This window comes from Dendrobates tinctorius, unplaced genomic scaffold (genome assembly GCF_039654945.1).
Source record: "Dendrobates tinctorius isolate UK_male_01 unplaced genomic scaffold, ASM3965494v1 ptg000240l, whole genome shotgun sequence".
Taxonomy (NCBI): Eukaryota; Metazoa; Chordata; class Amphibia; order Anura; family Dendrobatidae; genus Dendrobates; species Dendrobates tinctorius.
Window position 1 is genome coordinate 3,982,571 of NW_027361907.1, and position 21,513 is coordinate 4,004,083.

The 21,513-nt window shown below is 41.4% G+C and overlaps 1 protein-coding gene across 2 annotated transcripts in view; it reads left to right on the forward strand.

Annotated features, from left to right (window-relative positions):
* Positions 1-21,513, forward strand: part of COL4A2 (collagen type IV alpha 2 chain) — a 405,245-nt gene that overhangs the window by 248,766 nt on the left and 134,966 nt on the right. For both annotated transcript variants that reach the window (XM_073556824.1, XM_073556825.1), the window contains exons 16-25: positions 102-164; positions 2,679-2,723; positions 3,316-3,369; positions 5,608-5,674; positions 7,997-8,107; positions 8,188-8,334; positions 9,067-9,159; positions 9,452-9,615; positions 11,032-11,104; positions 12,989-13,095. In XM_073556824.1, the coding sequence (XP_073412925.1) occupies positions 102-164; positions 2,679-2,723; positions 3,316-3,369; positions 5,608-5,674; positions 7,997-8,107; positions 8,188-8,334; positions 9,067-9,159; positions 9,452-9,615; positions 11,032-11,104; positions 12,989-13,095 (924 nt within the window). The remainder of the gene's footprint in view (positions 1-101; positions 165-2,678; positions 2,724-3,315; positions 3,370-5,607; positions 5,675-7,996; positions 8,108-8,187; positions 8,335-9,066; positions 9,160-9,451; positions 9,616-11,031; positions 11,105-12,988; positions 13,096-21,513) is intronic.

Below are 21,513 nucleotides of genomic sequence, written 5' to 3' on the forward strand. Positions count from 1 at the left end.
TTCATGTTCCTTTTTTCACGGAAGCAATGTCTGGCCTATAAGTCTCCCTGGCAGTGTCCAAAAGGAGACACAGTAATGTAATAATGCTTTTATTTTTTTAGGGACAGAGTGCTATTGAAGGAGAAAAAGGAGAAGAAGGTATAATGGGCTTCCCAGGAGCAAGGGTAAATTACATACTACAAAACATATCCAAAAATTAAAATTAATTGCTTCTTCCTGTTGCATATTCATTGCTCCAGGTTATCAGAGTCTTTCTGGCTTCAGGTGACACATTGTTCATATGACATTTCTCCATCCAACTTTTGAAATACAAATAGATTATATAGACATGAATTCATATGTACTAATAATAGTAATTAATTAGACTATATTTATGTATTGTGTTTGCAGTTGCTCTTTGGCATTTATTTTGGCAGTGCAGTAATTAAAAAATTAATCAACCCTCATTGCAAATTAGGTTTATTAGCAAACTGTACAAACCAAGTTGAAATAAGTTTAAACATACAGTATGATAGACAGAGTTAGGACAGCGGCATAGTATTGTCCTTATAATTAGGAAATTAGGAATGTTAGTAATATACAGTTGTGGCCAAAAGTATTGACACCCCTGCAATTTTGTCAGATAATACTCAGTTTCTTCCTGAAAATGATTGCAATCACAAATGCTTTGGTATTATTATCTTCATTTAATTTGTCTTAAATGAAAAAACACAAAAGAGAATGAAGTAAAAAGCAAAACATTGATCATTTCACACAAAACTCCAAAAATGGGCCAGACAAAAGTGTTGGCACCCTCAGCCTAATACTTGGTTGCACAACCTTTAGCCAAAATAACTGCGACCAGCCGCTTCCACTAACCATCAATGTGTTTCTTACAATGCTCTGCTGGAATTTTAGACCATTCTTCTTTGGCAAACTGCTCCAGGTCCCTGATATTAGAAGGGTGCCTTCTCCAAACTGCCATTTTTAGATCTTTCCAAGGGTGTTCTATGGGATTCAGGTCAGGACTCATTGCTGGCCACCTTAGAAGTCTCCAGTGCTTTCTCTCAAACCATTTTCTAATGCTTTTTGAAGTGTGTTTTGGGTCATTGTCCTCCTGGAAGACCCATGACCTCTGAGGGAGACCCAGCTTTCTCACACTGGGCCCTACATTATGCTGCAAAATTTGTTGGTAGTCTTCAGACTTCATAATGCCATGCACACGGTCAAGCAGTCCAGTGCCAGAGGCAGCAAAGCAACCCCAAAACATCAGGGAACCTCTACCATGTTTGACTGTAGGGACCGTGTTTCTTTTCTTTGAATGCCTCTTTTTTTTCTCCTGTAAACTCTATGTTGATGCCTTTGTCCAAAAAGCTCTACTTTTGTCTCATCTGACCAGGGAACATTCTTCCAAAACGTTTTAGGCTTTTTCAGGTAAGTTTTGGCAAACTCCAGCCTGGCTTTTTTATGTCTCGGGGTAAGAGGTCTTCCTGGGTCTCCTACTATACAGTCTCTTTTCATTCAGACGCCGACGGATAGTACGGGTTGACACTGTTGTACCCTCGGACTGCAGGGCAGCTTGAACTTTTTTGGATGTTAGTCGAGGTTCTTTATCCAACATCCGCACAATCTTGCGTTGAAATCTCTTGTCAATTTTTCTTTTCCGTCCACATCTAGGGAGGTTAGCCACAGTGCCATGGGCTTTAAACTTCTTGATGACACTGCGCACGGTAGACACAGGAACATTCAGGTCTTTGGAGATGGACTTGTAGCCTTTAGATTGCTCATGCTTCCTCACAATTTGGTTTCTCAAGTCCTCAGACAGTTCTTTGGTCTTCTTTCTTTTCTCCATGCTCAATGTGGTACACACAAGGACACAGGACAGAGGTTAAGTCAACTTTAATCCATGTCAACTGGCTCCAAGTGTGATTTAGTTATTGCCAACACCTGTTAGGTGCCACAGCTAAGTTACAGGTGCTGCAAATTAGAGAAGCATCACATGATTTTTCGAACAGTGCCAATACTTTTGTCCACCCTCTTTTTTATGTTTGGTATGGAATTATATCCAATTTGGCTTTAGGACAATTCTTTTTGTGTTTTTTCATTTAAGACAAATTAAATGAAGATAATAATAACAAAGTATTTGTGTTTGCAATCATTTTCAGGAAGAAACTGAGTATTATCTGACAAAATTGCAGGGGTGTCAATACTTTTGGCCACAACTGTAGCATATAGGCGTTGGTGATTAATTAATAGACACTAATAATGCTATTATTATTAAAAATTCATACAAAATAACATACACATGCCTCCCATTGAACAATTGGGACTTTTCATCCGTGCTGTTGATAAAAAAAAAGACATGTCCATGAATTTGAATAGCACCATAGATTATAGTGGGCATGTGTTGTATCCATGTAAAAAAAGGATAAAACACGTGCATGTAGCATGGTCGACTGAATGAAGCCTTAAGAAGCATTCTCCTAATAAAATAGGTGCTTATATCTTCCTCTGTTCTCTTCCCTTTGCACTTGCCGTCTTATTTCCTCTTACCTGTTCAAAGAAATAAACCGATCATCGCTGCTGTTTCTCATTGGAATTTTTTATTTTTTTTATGGAAATTGAGCAGAGAAAATCTCATATTAGGACTAGTCTGAAGTACTAGTTGAACGCAATAATAATAACAATATATCTCGTAGGGTTATTCTGGGAACGATGGGCAGCCTGGTGAAACTGGATACGACGTAAGCTTACCTCTTCTCAGTGTTACTATACCATTTACAGTATGCTTATAGTGTGAATTACAGACAATAGTGTTAATGGACATTTTTATATGGCAGTTGTGTGAAGCCTCATAAGCTACAAGTCCCAACCTGCTCCGACCATTAGATTTTGATCATGCTGGGAGCTGCGGTTTTAGGAGAAAGTCACAGGTTGTAGCCCTTTGATTTTCAAGACGATGAAGCAATGGTGTAATCCATGCCACTTATTATATTACTGTGCTCAGGGGCAGACACAGACAGAAGAGGGGCCCTGTCCAAGAACAGTATATGGGCCCTTTGCAGCCCAATAATGTGTCTGTGGCACAGGCTGCTTGATGCTTTTGAGGTCCCTGTGCAACTGCGCAAGTGATATATGTCCACCCCTGACTATGTCATTTCCATATATCCTTCATATGCCTTTTCCTATAGTAGCAGACTTATTGATATATTTATTTTCTTTGGGTAATGTCAACATCAGATACCTAGAAATCTAGTCTACATGTGGCACCTACTTACATATTTGTGCTTTAATTAATTTACCTTAATTCAAGTTCATTATTTTCTACTTTAATAGGGAATGCCTGGAAGATCTGGTTATCCAGGAATACCTGGCATTAGAGGAATTAAGGTAAATAGGTTTATATACATTCCCTTACAATAAATGTTGTTCTTTATCAGTATTATGTATAAATTATTACTTAGTTCTGTAATATTCTTTGTAGGCTCCTGTTCTGTGTGAATGAGCTTTACACCTACTGTATAATTCTTAACTCTTTCATTAGTAGTTTTGTACACTGTTAGCTATCAGTAGAGACAAACATTTTTTGTTAGCTTTTTGGATTTCAGATGCAAGCAAGGTCTACAGTATTTAGACGTTTTGTACTGCCTGTAAAATATAGCAAATGCCATAATCTCAAATATTACAAAATGCTGGCATTTACAAAGTCTAAAACAAGGACCAATACTATAATATTATAAACTAGTGCATGATGAGGTAATACATTTGGTGCAGAAAATACCTTATTTAAAGTGAACCTTTTGTGTCCCTAAACGCTATTAACCTGCAGCTGGGTTAATTTGCAGGTTAATAGCTTTCTAAAGTTGTGCTGATGCCATACTGAAAACCAGGATTCCGCTAGGATGTGATATTTATTAATCCCGTCAGCCTCTGGCTTTCAGTCATAGAGATATGGCCAGCAAGGCATCAGTAACCGCTCAGCGTACAGTGGCGAGATCGCTGTGTGTGACTAACTGTAACTGTAAGGAGGGATCAGTGCAGAGATGGCTGGCAGTCAGTGTGCCAGGGCATGCTCACAGCTGCCGCTCACTGTATACTGGGTGGTGACTGAAGCCCACCAGCACAACACTATGACTGAAAGCCGAGGCTGCCTGGAGGAATACAGTTCATTTTGTTCCCAGTAGTCAGATTTTTCAGTTCAGTGGCCGCATGGCTTTAGAATACTATGAATCTAACGATTAACCCTATATCTGCAGATTAATAGCAATTGGAGACATGACTGGTTTCCGTTAATTCTGTTCCGGAAAGATGTAGAATATGTTTTATTTGTCAACTTGCATAAAATTGAAACTTTTATGACTAATTTTGGTTTTGTTAAAAGTTTGATATATGAAATAATCAAAATAGTTATAATCTCACAAAATGTTAAAGAACACAAAAAAGTAGGGAATAAGAGAGCAGAATGCAGAGAAAATATCATCTCCCATTTCTAAAGTTACAGTTAAATGCAGAGTAAGTATACATATGAAAAATATAAGAAAACAAATCCCAATAATGTATCAGACAGGACGTTCATTGCAAAAAATAACAGAAACAGTTTCTCCAAGGAGCTATCTTTCTTTACCTTGTCAGATATAGGATAGCATTGATGTTTCCAGTTTGCTGGTGAAAAAGGAACGGAACCACAGCTCATTAGGATGGATAATATTAGGCTGAGAAGTGACTAAAACTGCTATATATAAGCACTAGTCTGAAGCTGTAGATGTTTCCTTCATTTCTTAACTGGAGCTGTATAGATGTCCATTGAGCAAAACATTAAAAGGACCCATATTCACATATTAGCAAACATTCTGTTACTGAGGCTTGTGTCCACCAAGTTACATGTCTTAATTATCTTATACAATGTACAGTTTAATGAAGAGAAAGAAAAAAATGGTGGTTGGGGAATTAGAATAAAACGTAATGTTCTTGGTATTTTCACGTACATTTATAGAGTGAGAAAACAAGTTGCCTGGTTCCCATATACTGTATACCATACATGGTTCCTGGGTCTCAGCCCATGGACAGCTTTTTGTCATTCAATTGAGTCATGGTGGTTAGCAAAACCATATGTATCTGTTATCTAGCAGAAGTAAAAGAGACAGGAGGTACAAGAGTAAATGTGCTCAAGCACACGGTAGATTTACCCGCATACTCCTCAGTGTGCCCGTTAGTTCCTAGCAGGATATAGCCTGCTCCAAACAGAAAATAAAAGAAGTTTACTAGCTGTCTAATGAAAAGAAACATTCAAAGGGAAGTCTGTTTTCTGGGAATCCCCTGCCTTGTTACAGACAAATAATAAACTCTAGAGTAGAACAAATGATTAAAGAATTAGTCAATGTCTGTTGTCTGTTGCCGAAAGCTATGGGACGTCTGCTCACTGCAAAAGAACAGAAAGAAGAAGGTGTACCTTGATGGAAATTAAAATAAAGGCCACTTTAGGAAAATGTTACAACGCTCTAAAACCATGAGATACAAAAGTAGCAAGTACAGGATTTTAGCATTGTATAACTTCAGGCAAATTAAAGTGTGATTATATCGTTCTTAAAGAGATACGTCACAATTGTTTGTATGAACATTTTTTTTTAGGGAGAACGTGGTGGAATAGGCGCTCCAGGACCTATTACCTATGTAACACAATCTGAAACACAAAAAGGTACTTGGCTGTTTTTAACAATCACATTCCTGGGACGACATTCTCTTAGGGCATTTGGCAAAGTATACGCAGGCACCCACCTCAATGGCCGTAGCTGGGGCAAGATGGGGTCGTGACGCCACTGCTCATCTAATTCATGGCGTACGTTACGTCAGAAATCTTATCGGAGTTTGCAGCGGTGTGCACGCCACTTGTCAGATGCTCTTTACAACATGCCCCCTCATCAAGCATCTTTTTTTCTTTTATACACTTAATTCATCAGAGTGTAGGATCAGTGTTTGATCCAGGTGTCAGTTTGTAATGTCACTTTTTCTAGTATGCAAAAAAAACTAAAGGAGGTTTCTTGCAAACAGTGAAAGCTGGACGTCATCAGAATGCTGCTACAGTGGCATCAGTCTACTGTTGTTTTTTCTCATTGACCCATTCACTTAAGTAGGGGGAGTTCAGACCAGAATTGAACACGTGTCTTTTTTTTATGTGGACTAACGATAAAAAAGAAGACAAACGTAACTAGCCCTGTAAACTGTAATGTGTCAGCGTGATGTCAGTGACTAGCACTACCAGCACATGTATGGCAATGAGGTGTGAATGAGCCTTAACAATTAATGGTTAAGTGTTCATAGCTGAAAGAAATGCGCATATTTTCTGTAAATTAAAAAAAAAAAACAACCTACACCTAAAAAGGAAAAAGTAAGAAATTTAAAGACTATGGGCCTGATTCAAGCTGTCTTGTGAGCTGGCGTACTGACGTCAGATGCTCCTGATTCATCAAGAGGCGCACACCTCTTCATGAATCAGGAATGGCAGATGATGAGTGCCGGGCACCTCTATGTTTGCCTTGCCACAAATCCTAATCCGGTCCCTGATGGAGTAAGATTCATGGAGTAGTTAACGCCGCTGCTCACACCCACCTTGTCGGACCTGATAACGTCAAAAGTCACATAATCTTAGCAAAACATCTAGCTGCACCCAAATTATGCAATTTTTCAAAAAGCTTTTTTTTACGCCAGGATACTGACGTAAAAGCTTTGATGAATCCGGTCTTTGTTTTGCTGAATTATTTTACTTTTGTAGTTTTAAAAATATTTTTAGCTTATGTTACTTATAAAAAGTTTTGTTCTAACAACATGAAGATTTACTTTTAAGTCCAAGATGTGACTATAAGTTAGCTATTCACGCTATTAAACCGCACCTTTCTGCTATATATGATCTGAATGTGCTCTTTTCTGTGCAGAAAGTCCTGACAGAGAAGTAGTGACGTATTTCTATTACATTGTTGTGTAAAAGTTTACACACCCGTGGTCAAAATTGCAGTTATTGTGAACAGTTAAGCAAGGTGAAGATGAAATGATCTCAAAAAGGTCTAGATTTAAAGGTGACACATTACCTTTGTATTTTAGCCAAAATGCATATAGTCATTTTTTACATTTTAAAAATCACAAAAAGGAAAATGGGCAGATGCAAAAGATTGGGCACCCTTGGAGATTTGTGTGCCCAGATAACCCTTTTTGGCTTACATATAATGATTTCAAATACTGACCAAATACTGAATGTGTGAATGTGGTTTTAAGCTTGAGTCACACAAGCGAATTAATTATCGGTCCCAGTATCATCCAGAAAAATTGGATGATTTTTTTCTCACTTGTCTTATATGTGCTGTCCATGTTCTGTCCATTTTTTACTCAGTAGCTATTAATCTTTTACATGACCATTTACAGTTTCATATGGTACAGAATTGTAATGTAACCGTAAAAATCGGATACTGACAGTCATAACGCGTCTGGTTTTCTCTCGCACCCGTCCGATTTTGTGGTAAAATCACAGTATGCTGTGATTTTTTTCCACAGGCCGAATACAGCCGAGAAAAATACAAAGCTCTGCACTGCCTCACTGAATAACATGAGTGCAGTCCCTTTTTTATCGGATTGCACTTGCCCGATTTTTACGCTTGTGTGAGGGAGCCCTTAAAAAGATTCTTTCAATGCACAGTGCGCTAGTCTTTTCCTTTACATTCTATGGGTGCACACAAAAATTTGATCCCATACAGATCATCTGTATTGCATTCGATTTTTCCAGATACATTGCAATTATTAACATAGAAAACTGTAATTATATTAACTGTTAATTTTATTAACTGTGGATATATAAACACGGATGCTATACAGATGTAAAATCTGGACACAGATGACAGAGAGCTGGAACACGGATGGCAATACAGATGAAAGCTGTGCAATTTTATCTGAAAATTACTGGTAGATGATTTTTCATACTCTTGTCTGAACTCAATCATGGGGACACTTTTAAAGGTATTTTTGTTTATAGGATCCAAAGGAGATGTTGGCTTCCCTGGAAATATTGGCCTTGATGGGGAAAATGGCGACCAAGGGGATATTGGACTTCCAGGTTTAATGGGAAGACCGAGCCCATTCCCTGGTAAATATTAATTATTAGCATTATGTTATATTCATAGTCTTATTTAACAAATGCTGCCAGTTTTCCTTTTCTTTATATAGGGCAACCAGGCTTTCCAGGCTTAAAAGGTGAAATAGGTCACAAGGGATACCAAGGGGATCCTGGATTTCCTGCCTTTCGACCTGGAATTGTCGGACAACCTGGAGAACCTGGACAACAAGGGCCTCCTGGCTTACCCGGATATCCTGGTAAATAGAAACAAATCTAGTAGATTCTAAATATGATGGAAGCATGCATCTTAAACAGTCTGGGAAAGGGGTATCGGCATGGTTTCTATAGGATGTTTTATTAACGTCAGAGAGACTGAAACATCACCTATCGGACTTACACCTATAGTTTAAATAGAATCCCCTGACCTGTATTCTGACAGGCAAAACATGGATCCTACTTACCTGTTTCTGTGTTTCTGTAACTTACAGAAACTTTGTCCCTGTTCATACTGTGTTCATCCATTGTGTCCACGGATTCTATCTGAATCCTCATGAAAATGGAAGCCAACTACGGCCTTGATTTATTAAGAGTGACATTTTGTACGCCAGTCTTTTTGGGAGGAATAATATGCTGCAAAATAATTATGAGGCGCATGCCTTTAATTAATTTGTTGCACCGTATCAGTGGATGTTACTCCACTCACGGAGTGGAGTACTATTTCTGACGTAAGAAACGCTTTCACTATTTATAAATTGGGTGGAAAGAGCTGCAGTTACATCTATTTTGATGGCGTTGCTAGAAGCTAGCATGTAAACGACAAAAGTCACAAAATTTGTGACTTTTCAAAGCATTTTATCCCAGTTTTCTGCTGTGAACACTTTGATAAATCAGGGCCTATGTTTCTGTGCCAGCCTGAAAAAATTTGTGTAGTGCCATGTTTTAACTGAGTTTAAAGCTGCTCTGTGCTACATCTATGTATATATTTATAGGAGGGCGCATTGGAGCCAAAGGTTTACCAGGACCTCCAGGAAAAGAAGGTCTAAATGGATTTCCTGGCCTAGCTGGCTCAAGAGGAGTTAAAGGTGACCTGAAAAATAAAAAAAAATAAAAACACAGAAAGTTTCCAATGTACATCTGATATCTGTGGTTATTTACAGTTATCACAATTATTTAATAGCTGATACTTTTGATACAGTATATATATCTGTGGATAGTGGTTTTCTTTTAATTTTTTTGTATGGTAAATTTGAGCTGGTTGATATCTTGCAGCTTTGCAGTGGAATCACTATGGTTCTATTTATGATAACTGAATCTTATACCAATTCTCATAAATATAAGCATATACTGAGCATCTCAATATTATGATTAATACAGGGGACCAAGGTGAATGTAGGTGCACTGCTGGTGATGACCCCTCAAGAGGTCCTGCTGGTGTTCCTGGTCCTGTAGGATTTTCAGGATCACCAGGTGAACTTGGATCCAAAGGAGAAAGAGGAGACAGAGGAGTTCCTGGTCTGCCCGGCGCACCAGGTATTGAGGTGAGCATTTTTTTATTTTCTGTTGTGCTAAAAGAAAACACCAAAGGTGTAATTTTTCACCAGTTACTATCTTTTAGGATGAACACTGTATCGGATTATATTTAAAAATTCACTGGGCTAGTTTCACAATTTTTACACAGGGAATTAATGCTATAGGGTGAGTTACCCTGTATTCCAGATTAAGAATTTTTATATTCAGTTATCAAATAGCTATAAAATCCATCACAAAGTAGTGTAAAGACACAACACCAACGATTTTACAAAGCATGATGCATCCCTAGTCTCGTCTTAGATCATGACTGACAACGCTTTGTGTAATACTAACCCTTTGGAGTTGTGTATGTACAATACTCTGTGATGGATTTTACAGTCATTTGATGACTTGGGAGAAAACTTTTTTTAATCCGGAGAGCTGTATACCCCTTTTTTTACTTTGAGTCTTATCAGTGCATTTTAAACCTTAAAACGCGCACCACTTCTACTTCTACTGGCTGTCTGCTGGCGGGGGCGGTGTGTTCCTGAGGATTGACAGGTCAGAGTAGCGGCATGGCTGTGCTGCTGGCCAAAACTATGTACTCTCTGATACTGCAGAAGAGGTACTTTTGCCCCTGCAACATTGGAGCAGTGCAGGGACACTAAAGCTGGTGGGATCCAGCAAGCATCAAAGCAGCGCAGACAAGCTCTATAGCATTCACTGGACTCCTTGCCTAGGAGACCAGCCACTGCTGATAAACTGCAGAGGTGGCCAGTAACCTATGCAAAGAGCAGTGCACAAAAGAAATAAAAATCCCTCCATTCTTGACAATTGAACCTTTTTTATCAAATCATTTTTATTCAAACACTCCAAATACAAATTTTCCATCATTCAAATAACATAACTGACAAAATTCCATAGTATAAAACATAGGCAAAGTATCTCAACTTCAATTCCTTAACCCACCCGAAACCCAAATCCCAACCTTCCAGAGAGGACCATTTTCATTTCCAGAGCAGTTCCAAAATAATGGAGTATAACATTTGTAGAATGGGGAGAAAAGGAAAATAAGAGGACTAACCATTAAGGGATAGCATAACTGAGCGGTTTTTAATAAGAAGTAAATTGCTGATTGCTTGTTTTTACAAGTACTTTGCAATTTTATCCATTTAAAAAGAGAGAAACCCTTTACCTGCTGTTACAAGTGCAGGTTGCCTAATAATGCCAACTTTGACATGTATGGCAATTGTAGTATGTACTGTAGATATAGGTCAAGTTTTACTTAATCATTGCTATGAGAATAAAAGTAAATTATTTTAGACCTATAAAATCCTTTAAAATCCATCAGCGTATACCAATATTACTAGCAGCAATTATTGTAAAAATATTTTTTAAGTGGATAATGGTTTTGGGACATTTTTTTTCAATATCTTATTTAAAAGGGACTTCCAGGCATCAATGGTCTTCCTGGATCTGATGGAGAAAAGGGAGACACAGTGTTTGCTACAGAGAAAGGTAATTAATTACTGTGCATGTCTACAATAGCTTAATTTATAATACTGTACAAAAATCTAAGATTTCAAAGTCACAGAAAAATGGTAAAGAAGATATTGATAACAAATCATTAATTCGTACATTAAAAGTAGCACATTTTTGAGTAAAATGCATTTTGGTCTAAAGTGATCTAAATTTCATGTTCATGACAAAATGTTTCCTGTAGTATGACAATATCTAGTCCTCAGCCATATTAATTTGTGCAGCTCTCATTTAGACCTCATACATCCTTTCAATAGTACCTTTGTCTATGACCGATTTCCTGTAAAGGTTTTTACTAAAAAAAAAACAAAAATATTGGGCTCCATTAAATGCTGTGCTATTGTGCTGTTCTGCGTGAAAACTATTCCTTCTTGGAGAAATAACCTGATAAAAATGGCGGCCTACAAAGCACGATATAACTGCACACTCCCCACGTGCCACAGGGAATCTAGATGCCACTGGACAGCCTCCAGCACATTACTCTGCTGCGTGTATGAGGCCTAAGGGTTCTAGAACAAGTGACAGATTAGTTGCAAAAATGTTTAGGAATGAAAATACAGTGTATACTTCTAAATGGGTTGTCTCTGTACCATGGGCATAAATTTTTTTAAACCACGTAATTGTCTGTGTATGCACGTGTTTTCAGTGAGGAGACAAGACAAACTTCTGCTATACTCTTCTGGTAGCAGCTTTTCTTCCTTAAGAATGTGCAAATTGTCTCTTCATAGAGGAAGAGGACTAGAACACTAGTGCCACCTATTAGAAGTAGAAATCCTAAAAGTCAATATTGATCCTCCAACAATATGACTTGGGGTAAAAGCCAATCTAGAATCTCAATTTGCAGTCACAGTGTTTCATAGTGTTGCCACTCATCAGTGCAAAGTAAAAGATCTGATTTGGCTAGGTGAGAGGCTCTGGACTCGGGTCTAAGCTCACTCTGATATGCCAGGCTTGGCTTGTCTCTCTCCCCAAGGAGAAATGTTACCCCTAAAGGCCCTTTTACATTTAGCGATGCACCAGCGATCCGACCAGCGATCCGACCCTGTCAGGATCGCTGGTGCATTGCTAAATGATCGCCAGTGAGCTTTCACACAGAAAGATCTCACAGTGATGCAGCAGCGACGCAGCGCATGATACTCACCTTTCACACACAGCAATCCTGACGTCCTCCCGCCCGCCTCCACGCGTCGCTCGTCGTCACAGCAGGAAGCCCCAGCAGGAAGCAGACAACGAGAAATGGAGCCGCCCGATCTCGCGCGATGAGCGATAACCAGCGGGGGAGCTGGTCGGAGGTAAGTATCACACATAGCGATATCGCTAGCAATATCGCTATAACGTCACAAAATCAGTGACGTTTTAGCGATATTGCTAGCGATATCGCTATGTGTAAAACCCCCTTTAGACTCCCTTCCATAAGAACAAAAGAAACAGGGGCTGAAATTCCACATATCTGAATGGGAAAGCCTCCCAGCCATAAAATCATCTGTATGGTGATTTTATGGAGTACTTAGATTGTACATCTGCTGTACTTTTAATTGGTAGCATATAATCACAGCTACGAGGGTCCATTTCAGTAATATTTTTGAGTAGCACATATTATTATTAATAGGCTACAAGTACAGCAAAGGCATTTTAATACAAGATCAAAAAAAGCCGGCACTCTATGCAAGTAACGCAAGGTGCGACACTAGCGCCGCAGCACAGTGCAATGAAGTTGCTTTGCCAATTGCAACGTCTGTACGTGTCTTGGACAGTTAATCACAGTTCTGCAATTAATGGACCATAGTTTATGATTAAGGTTGTTTTGACCTGTGCTATAAGTAAGTTTGTGAGAAAAATAATTAACACTTTACATTCTTTAAGGTGCAAAGGGTACTCCAGGAGATCCTGGCATATCCGGCATTGTAGGATTTGAAGGACCTCCAGGAAAAGATGGATCTTATGGAGTTCCTGGCTTCCCCGGTGCTCCGGTGAGTAGTTCACTGAAAGCTAATCTGCACTGAAAACTAAACACATAGAAATATTTTTTTTAAAATAAATAGTGACTATTAGAACCCTGGCGTATAATGTACATCGTCATCTATATGCACCTTCTACAGTATATAAAATATATACAGTAAGCATTTCTTACTTGTGTATATAGTGGCAAAAATGTTAGTAATGCAATTCAAAATGTATTCATAAAACAGATTATGCCTGCACTTAAAAGAAAACGTACTTTTGAGTAACCATATGTTATAAGAATACATACAAGGTCAAAAGAAACAAACAATAATTATGGGAAGCATGTAAGCATACGTAAATTGCTAGGTTCCCACTAGCTTTGCTAGAGTTAGTTTTGCACTTATTTTTCTGGTAAAAATGACAGAACTTGCTGAGGCTCCAATCCACGTGTGAACATAGCCTTAGCTGCAAATAACACTTTATTAGATATGGTAATTTGTGTTTTTAACAAAATGTAATGAAGTGTTTTGTAGCTGTATCTTCATCCTAGATGTTTATTAATATACAGAGAATTGATGTGAACTTGACAGTAGAGATGAGCGACTTTGCCTTTCTTAGGGTCGAGTCGGATTTCATGAAACCTGACTTTCTCAAAAGTCGGGTCGAACGAAATCGGCCGACTATAGGGAAAAGTCAGGGGTCCGACTGAAACACGAAACCCAATGCAAGTCAATGGGGAAGCAAAGTCGGCAGGGAGTGGAGGACAGTAAACACACCTACAGTGTCCATTTCAATGCCAAAAATATAAATTCTTATTACTGAAGCTTGTCAACCTTAATTTACTTCATAATAATAGTTACGCACTGAAAACTGGGGGTTATTTGGATAAAGTTGTGGGGGGTAGGGCTGGCTCCAGGTTTTCATGTGCCCTGGGCCAAAGAGCGCCCCTTTAACACATACCACAACTCATGATGCTCCGATACGGCACAGAAATATAGGTATAGTGCAATGACAAATACTTCACTGCTTACATGACATGACTGATCTATTTTAAATTCTACAATAGCTCCAAAAAAGGAGAGTATATTATTCCATACAGTATTATGGCCACCACATTGTGCGCCATACAGAATAATGAGCCCCATATATTTCTCCATACAGAATAATTGGTCACATATAATGTTCCATACAGTATATGATGAGCTCCACATAATGCTACAGTATATGATGGCCCCCGTGGACAATGCTCCAATGTGTTATGGGCCCAAATAATGCTCCATATATAATGTGCCCCATTTCTAATGCTCCAGTGTATAATGTTCCCCATAGATGCTGCTCCAGTGTCTGATCTGCCCCATTTAGAATGCTCTAGTATATGATGGACCTCATGGATGATGCTCCAGTGTCAGATGTCCCCCATTTTGAATGCTCCAGTATATGATGGGCCCCATTTTTAATTAACCCAGGCATGGTATGTGAAAAGAGCTCCATGGAGTAATCTGAAGTGTGTGCTGCCGCATCCTTCACTTTTGGTGTTGGTGAAGGACACAAGGAAAGTGGTTGCTCCTGACCAGAAGCCTGCACTTACGACTCAGTGCTTGCATTTTTTTAAACTTTAGAAGAGGAGGCGATAGAGCTGGAGGCTGTTTCAGCAATGTAAGCCAAAACAGTTCCTGATGCTCCGGCTTTAAAAGCAGTCTACCTACTCCCATAAAACGGAGCCTTACAGGCCTTCCAGAGCTACACCATGACGCAGGCTCAACACCTCCTGCCTTAGCTGCTATTGTGTTTTTGGCACTACCAGCAGATGCACCACCACCACCATCAGTACCAGGTGGCCCCCACGCCCACGTCCGCGTCCTCTTCTGCCATACTTCCTCATGTTTTAGAAAATTGACCCAAAATACCAGCAGATATATAGTACTGTATCAGAAGCGCACAGCTCTATACAGTCTAGGGATAACAGTAAATCTCCGTATATATTTCATGAGTCATACACAGACGCTCACAGGCTCAGTATGGATTACCCAATAAAATAAAAAGGTGAAAAAGGGTACAGTATCACCAGATACAAGGTATATATAGTATAGTGTAAACATTCTGAATCTCCGTATACATTTCAGGAGGCAGACACAAACGCTCTCAGGCCCAGTATGGAGTACACAAGAATATGAAAAGCTGTAAATGGGTAATGTAACACAAGCGTACACCTGTATACAGTGTAGTGCAAACTTGAAATCTCGGTATATATTTCCGGAGTCACCCTCAGACGCTCACTCAGTCTGGGTTTGACCATAATAAAAATGTTGTAAAAAAGGCACTGGATAACAATATAGCAAGAATATATATTATAGGGTACAATTGAAATCTACGTAAACATAGTTCCGTAGTCAGTCTCAGACGCTTACTCAGTATGGATTTAACAGTAATACTAAATGTCGAACAAAGGTACTGTATAACAAGATACAAGCTGTATCGAGTATAGGGTAAAAATTGGTATCTCCTATTCACGGTATATATAGAAGGCGTAAACCACACACGTTCACTCACTATGGATGATACCGTATTACAAAATTTGGAGCAAAGGTACTGTATCAGCACATACCGGGTGTATCCAGTCTAGGGGTAATTGTAAATTTTCGTCTATACTTCCGGAGTCAGACACAGATACTCACAGGCTCAGTATGTATTACACCAGAATTTAACAAGTAGAAAAAGTAAAAGGTAGTCAAAGCGTACAACAGTATACAGTGTTGTGGTACTTTTAAATCTTCGTATATATTTCAATCTCAGTAAGCCAGTCCAGACTCTCCGCTACTGGAAACTACATGGATACAAGTACAGACAGAAATTCAAGTGTTATCAGAAATTTGGGAATTACTCATCGTGGGAAAACCTTCCGGTAGATGTTGCAGAGGCGATGCAGACTCTCAATTACTGTGTCTGTGGAGATGGAAAAAACGGTTCTTTGTGAAGAAAGGATTGCTTTATCGCAGTAGCGTGGATCACATCACCGTTACTCGTCTCCATCAAACTGTGATCACAGGGAGAGATGTAGACATGGTCCTCACTGCCTATCATGATGTGTCTGGTCATTTTGGAGTGCCAAAGACAGAAGCCACAGGCCGTAGGCAATTCTATTGGATTGGCATGAGAGGAGACATTGAAAAATGGTGGCGGAATGTCACGTGTCTGTGACTATCACAACTGTGAAAGATGATCATAAAGCACCACTGCATCCGCCTGTAAGTTTACGTCCATTACAAATGGTAGCCATTGATCATCTGAAGGTAGAGGCCAGCAGGACAGGGCATAGCTACATCTTAACCATCATCAATCAATACACCAAATTTCTAGTGGCCGTCCCTGTGAAGAATTTAACTGCCCAGATTACACAGCGGTGGAGCAGGGAGAGGTAAGTATTGCAACTTGCAAGTGCTGTGGCCATGACCAAGCAGGGGGGGCACACTCATGGTCGACGGTACTGGCACAGGGCCCCTCATAGTACGCTGGTGTGTCTGACGGAGAGTGGGCCCCCCACCGTCAGAGACACTGTATTGCACTATGAGGGGCCCTGTGCCAGAGCCGTCGGCCATCTGTGGGCCCATCCACCTGTTCAGAGCAACGGCACTTGCCCAGGTGCGCCAGGTGTTGACCCCAGCCATTGGGGGGGGTGGGCAGCCCACTTAGGGAGGTTTAAAAAATGGCATATGTTGATGTGTTGGCTGGACATTCAGCTGCTGCAAAGGGCGGAATTGGGCAAGTCTGCGGAAGAGGAGGACAAAAGCGAGGCAGTTTTCTGGGAACCTATGTGTCATCAAGGGAAGGTGGGACAAAATCCTTTGCAACCCATGCATGGTTCATTTTAATGAAGGTTAGATCATCAACATCTTGGGTAGACAGACGGGTCCTCTTTTCTGTCAGGATTAATCCAGCAGCACTGAAGACTCTTTCAGATAACACACTAGCAGCAGGGCAAGTGAGCTCCTCTAAGGCATATTGTGTCAATTCGGGCCAGTTTAGAGGCCCAGTAGTCAAAGGGGAATGACTTGTGAGGGAGAGCATCGATATGGGAGAAGTAGTTTGTAACCATATTTGACAATTGCTTTCTCCTTTCACTTTTAATCGATGCAGTATTAGCAGTTATGTGAGCGGTACTTAAGAAATCATTCCACAACATGGTCATTAAACCCCTGTCTCCAACGCCACTTCGGCTGTGTGCACCACGAACACCTCTTCCATTGTGCCCACTACGGCTCGTGGGAGAAACAGCACCGCTGCTGTGTGCTGGGAAAGCCTCAAACAACCTGTTTACCAGAGTTGCTTGTTTGTTAGCCAATATTATCTCTAGGTTCTCCTGTGGCATGATGTTGTGTAATTTGCCTTTGTAGCGTGGATCGAGGATGCTGGCCAGCCAGTAGTCGTCATCTCTCATCATTTTGGAAATGCGGGGGTCCCTTTTTAGGATCCACAAGGCATAATCGCACATGTGGGCCAGTGTTCCAGGTGTCAATGATGCACTGCCAGTGGTGGGTGGAGGAGCACTTTCTGGCAAATCCACATCCCTACAGTCACGCACAAACACTGTACCTGACCTTGGAACGCCAACATTTTCTCTTGCCCCTTGAGAAGCATCCTCCTGCCCAAAATAATCATCCCCCTCCTCCTCCTCCTCTTCCTCCACCTCGTCCAGGACAGTTCCCTGACCAGACAATGGCTGACTGTCAGCAAGGCTTCCCTCCTCCTCCTGTGCAGACGCCTGATCCTTAATGTGCGTCAAACGTTGCATGAGCAGACGCATAAGTGGGATGCTCATGCTTATGATGGCATCGTCTGCGCTTACCAGCCATGTGCATTCCTCAAAACACTGAAGGACTTTACAGAGGTCTTTCAGCTTTGACCACTGCACACCCGACAATTCCATGTCTTCCCTCAAGCTGCTTGCCTGTGTATCCTCCCACAAATGCATTACAGCCTGCCTCTGTTCGCACAGCCTCTCAACCATGTGCAGGGTGGAGTTCCACCTTGTTGCAACGTCTATGATTAGGCAGTGCTTGGGGAGGTGGAGCAATCCTTGCAGTTTCTGCATACGACTGAAGTGTACGGCCGAACGACGGATGTGCGAGCACAGTCTTCGCACCTTATGGAGCAGGGATGTTAACTCCGGATAATTGTTAAGGAAGCACTGCACCACCAGGTTCAAAGTATGAGCCAGGCAAGGTATGTGTGAGAGTTTTGCAGGGCTATGGCTGCTACAAAATTACGGACGTTATCACTGACTACCTTGCCTGCCTCAAGATGTAGACTGCCCAGCCATGACTCTGTTTGTCGCTGCAAGTAGTCGGCCAGTACCTCTGCGGTGTTTCTGTTGTCGCCAAAGACATCATCTTTAACACAGCCTGCTGATGCTTACCACTATCTGTTCGATAGTGGGACACCTCATGTGCAACACTGCCAGCTGCGGATGGAGTGCTCGTGCGACTGCACTCTGTGGACGAGCTTTCGCTGATGGAGGAGGAGGAGCGAAAGCCTACAGCCAACTGTTTCCTATACCATGGGCTAGGCAGCATTGTTCCACCGCCGCTGTCCCCAGTGGAGCCTGCATCCACCACATTAACCCAGTGCGCAGTGATGGACACGTAACGGCCCTGGCCATGCCTACTGGTCCATGCATCTGTTGTGAGGTGCACCTTTCCACTCACTGACTGTTTCAGTGCATGGACAATGCGGTCTTTCACATGCCGGTGGAGGGCAGGGATGGCTTTTCAAAAAAAAGAAGCGCCGACTGGGTAGGTCATAGCGTGGGACAGCGTAGGCCATGAGGTCACGGAAAGCTTTGCTTTCAACCAAAAGGTAGGGCATCATCTCTAATGAGATTAGTTTGGCAATGTAGGCATTCAAACAAAGTGTACGCGGATGAGACGATGAGTACTTTCTTGTCCTACTCAGAGTGTCTGGTACGGTGAGCTGGACTGGAGAGCTGCTTATGGGGGAAGTAGCGGTGGACCGGATGGCGTGAGAGGGGGTTGGTGATGGTATTGGTGGTGATGGCCTAGATTCAGTGTTGTGTTGCAAAACCATTGTGATTCCCTGAGTTCTTTGACCTTGCGACAACACCTCCACATTTAGTGCTGGTGGTGTGCTTAACGGTGGCGGTGGTCTTACCGTGGGGGAAGCGATGGAGCGTTGCTGGCTACCTTGAGTCGGAGCAGGTGCACACGTGCTACCTGAGGTTTTGTAGTCCGTCCACGCTTGAAAGTGCATGTTGGTTTAATGTCTAAGCATGCAACTGGTATTCAAATTTCTGAGCTGTTTACCTCGGCTTAAGGTCCTTCCGCACTTCTTACAGGTAACCTTTGCCTCATCAGTAGGATTTTGGACAAAGAAGTGCCACACTGCACTCTTCCTACTATGGTATACATTTTCTGGCCTTGCACGCTGTGCTAAGTTGACCGTCTGGCCAAGCTGTCCTGCAACTATTTTAGTTTTTGGTCCACGTTTTTGGACAGCTACGGGCCTGCCAGATAACCGCTGCTGCGATGCCAATGCCTGCTGCGGATCCTTCTCCTTATCTGAACTATTGCCAGCTCCACCCTCCTCCCCCAATGGATGCCAATCCGGGTCAAGAACTGGGTCATCCATCACCTCCTCTTCAAAGTCATCTGCACCTTCCTCTTTACCTTCCTCTGTGTCACCGTGTAAGGTGGTATAGTATGCGGGAAGGGGCACCTGAGTTTCATCAGGGTCAGATTCTGGCTCAATAGACTGTGAGGGCAATGTAGTGCTCTGGGTCGATGTACCAACAAAATCATCTAGCAGTGGCTGTGCATCAGTGCACTCCATGTCAGATTCATCTTGGACTGGGGAATTCTGGATTTGACTGGATAACCCAGGCATGGTATGTGAAAAGAGCTCCATAGAGTAATCTAAAGTGTGGGCTGCTGCATCCTTAACTTTTGGTGGGGGTGAAGGACACAAGGAAAGGTGTTTTTCCTGACCGACCAGAACCCTGCACTGACGACTCCGTGCTTGCAGGTTTCGAACGTTCAGAAGAGGAGGCAATAGAGCTGGTGGCTGTTTCGGCAATGTACGCCAAAAACTGTTCCTGATGCTCCGGCTTCAAAAGCGGTTTTCCTACTCCAAGAAAAGGCAACCTTACAGGCCTTCTTGGGCCAAACGATGACGCAGGCTCAACACTTCCTGCCTTGGCTGCTATTGTGCTTTTGCCTGAACCAGCCGATGCACCACCACCATCAGTACCAGCTGCGCCCCCCTGCCCACGTCCGCGGACTCTTCCACCATACTTCCTCATGTTTGGGAAAATGTACCAAAAATACCAGCAGAGAGATGGTACTGTATGAGGAGCGTCCAGCTGTGTAAGGTGTATGAAAAAAATTAAATCTACTTATATATTTTGTTAGTCACAGACGCTCTCACTGTATGTATTGGACCATAATCCAACAAGCAGATATACGGAACTGTATCAGAAGTGTACAGCTGTATACATTTTTTGTGTAACTAACAATCTCCGTATATGTATTTATGGAGTGTCACACACACACGCTGACTCTGTATAGATGTTACTGTAATGCAAACGGCAGATATACAATACTGTTTGAGAATTAGACAGCTCTATAAGGTGTCTGTATGGAAAATTGTCAATCTCCGTCTATTTCTATAGAGACTGACACACGCTGTCTCTGTCTAGTTTTCTCCGTAATCAAACAGCAGATATATGAAACTGTTTGAAAAACGGACAGCACTCTAAGGTGTAGGTCTAGAAAAACGGAAAAACTCCTCGACGTTTTTTTCCAGAGTAACACACAGATAGCTTCTACTTGTCGGTGATACCAGCCGGTACACGGTAGTGTGTGAGGATCGTACACCGCTATACGGTGTCTGTATGGAAAATTGTCAATCTCCGTCTATTTGTATAGGGACTGACACACGCTGTCTCTGTCTAGTTTTCATCAGAATCAAACAGCAGATATATGAAACTGTTTGAAAAGCGGACAGCACTCTAAGGTGTAGGTCTGGAAAAACTCCTCTGCTTTTTTTTCCGGAGTAACACTCAAATAGCTTCTATTTGTCCGTGATACCTGCCGGTACACGGTAGTGTGTGAGGATCGTACACCGCTATATGGTGTCTGTATGGAAAATTGTCAATCTCCGTCTATTTCTATAGTGACTGACACACGCTGTCTCTGTCTAGTTTTCACCGTAATCAAACAGCAGATCTACGAAACTGTTTGAAAAGCGGATAGCACTCTAAGGTGTAGGTCTGGAAAAACGGAAAAACTCCTCGGCTTTTTTTTCCAGAGTAACACACAGATAGCTTCTATTTGTCCATGATACTGTCATGATCCATGCGGGATCATGTCAGATAAGAGCACTGGTAACCTTTTTTTTTTCCCTCTCGCTAAGCTTTGTGCTAAGAGATAGTT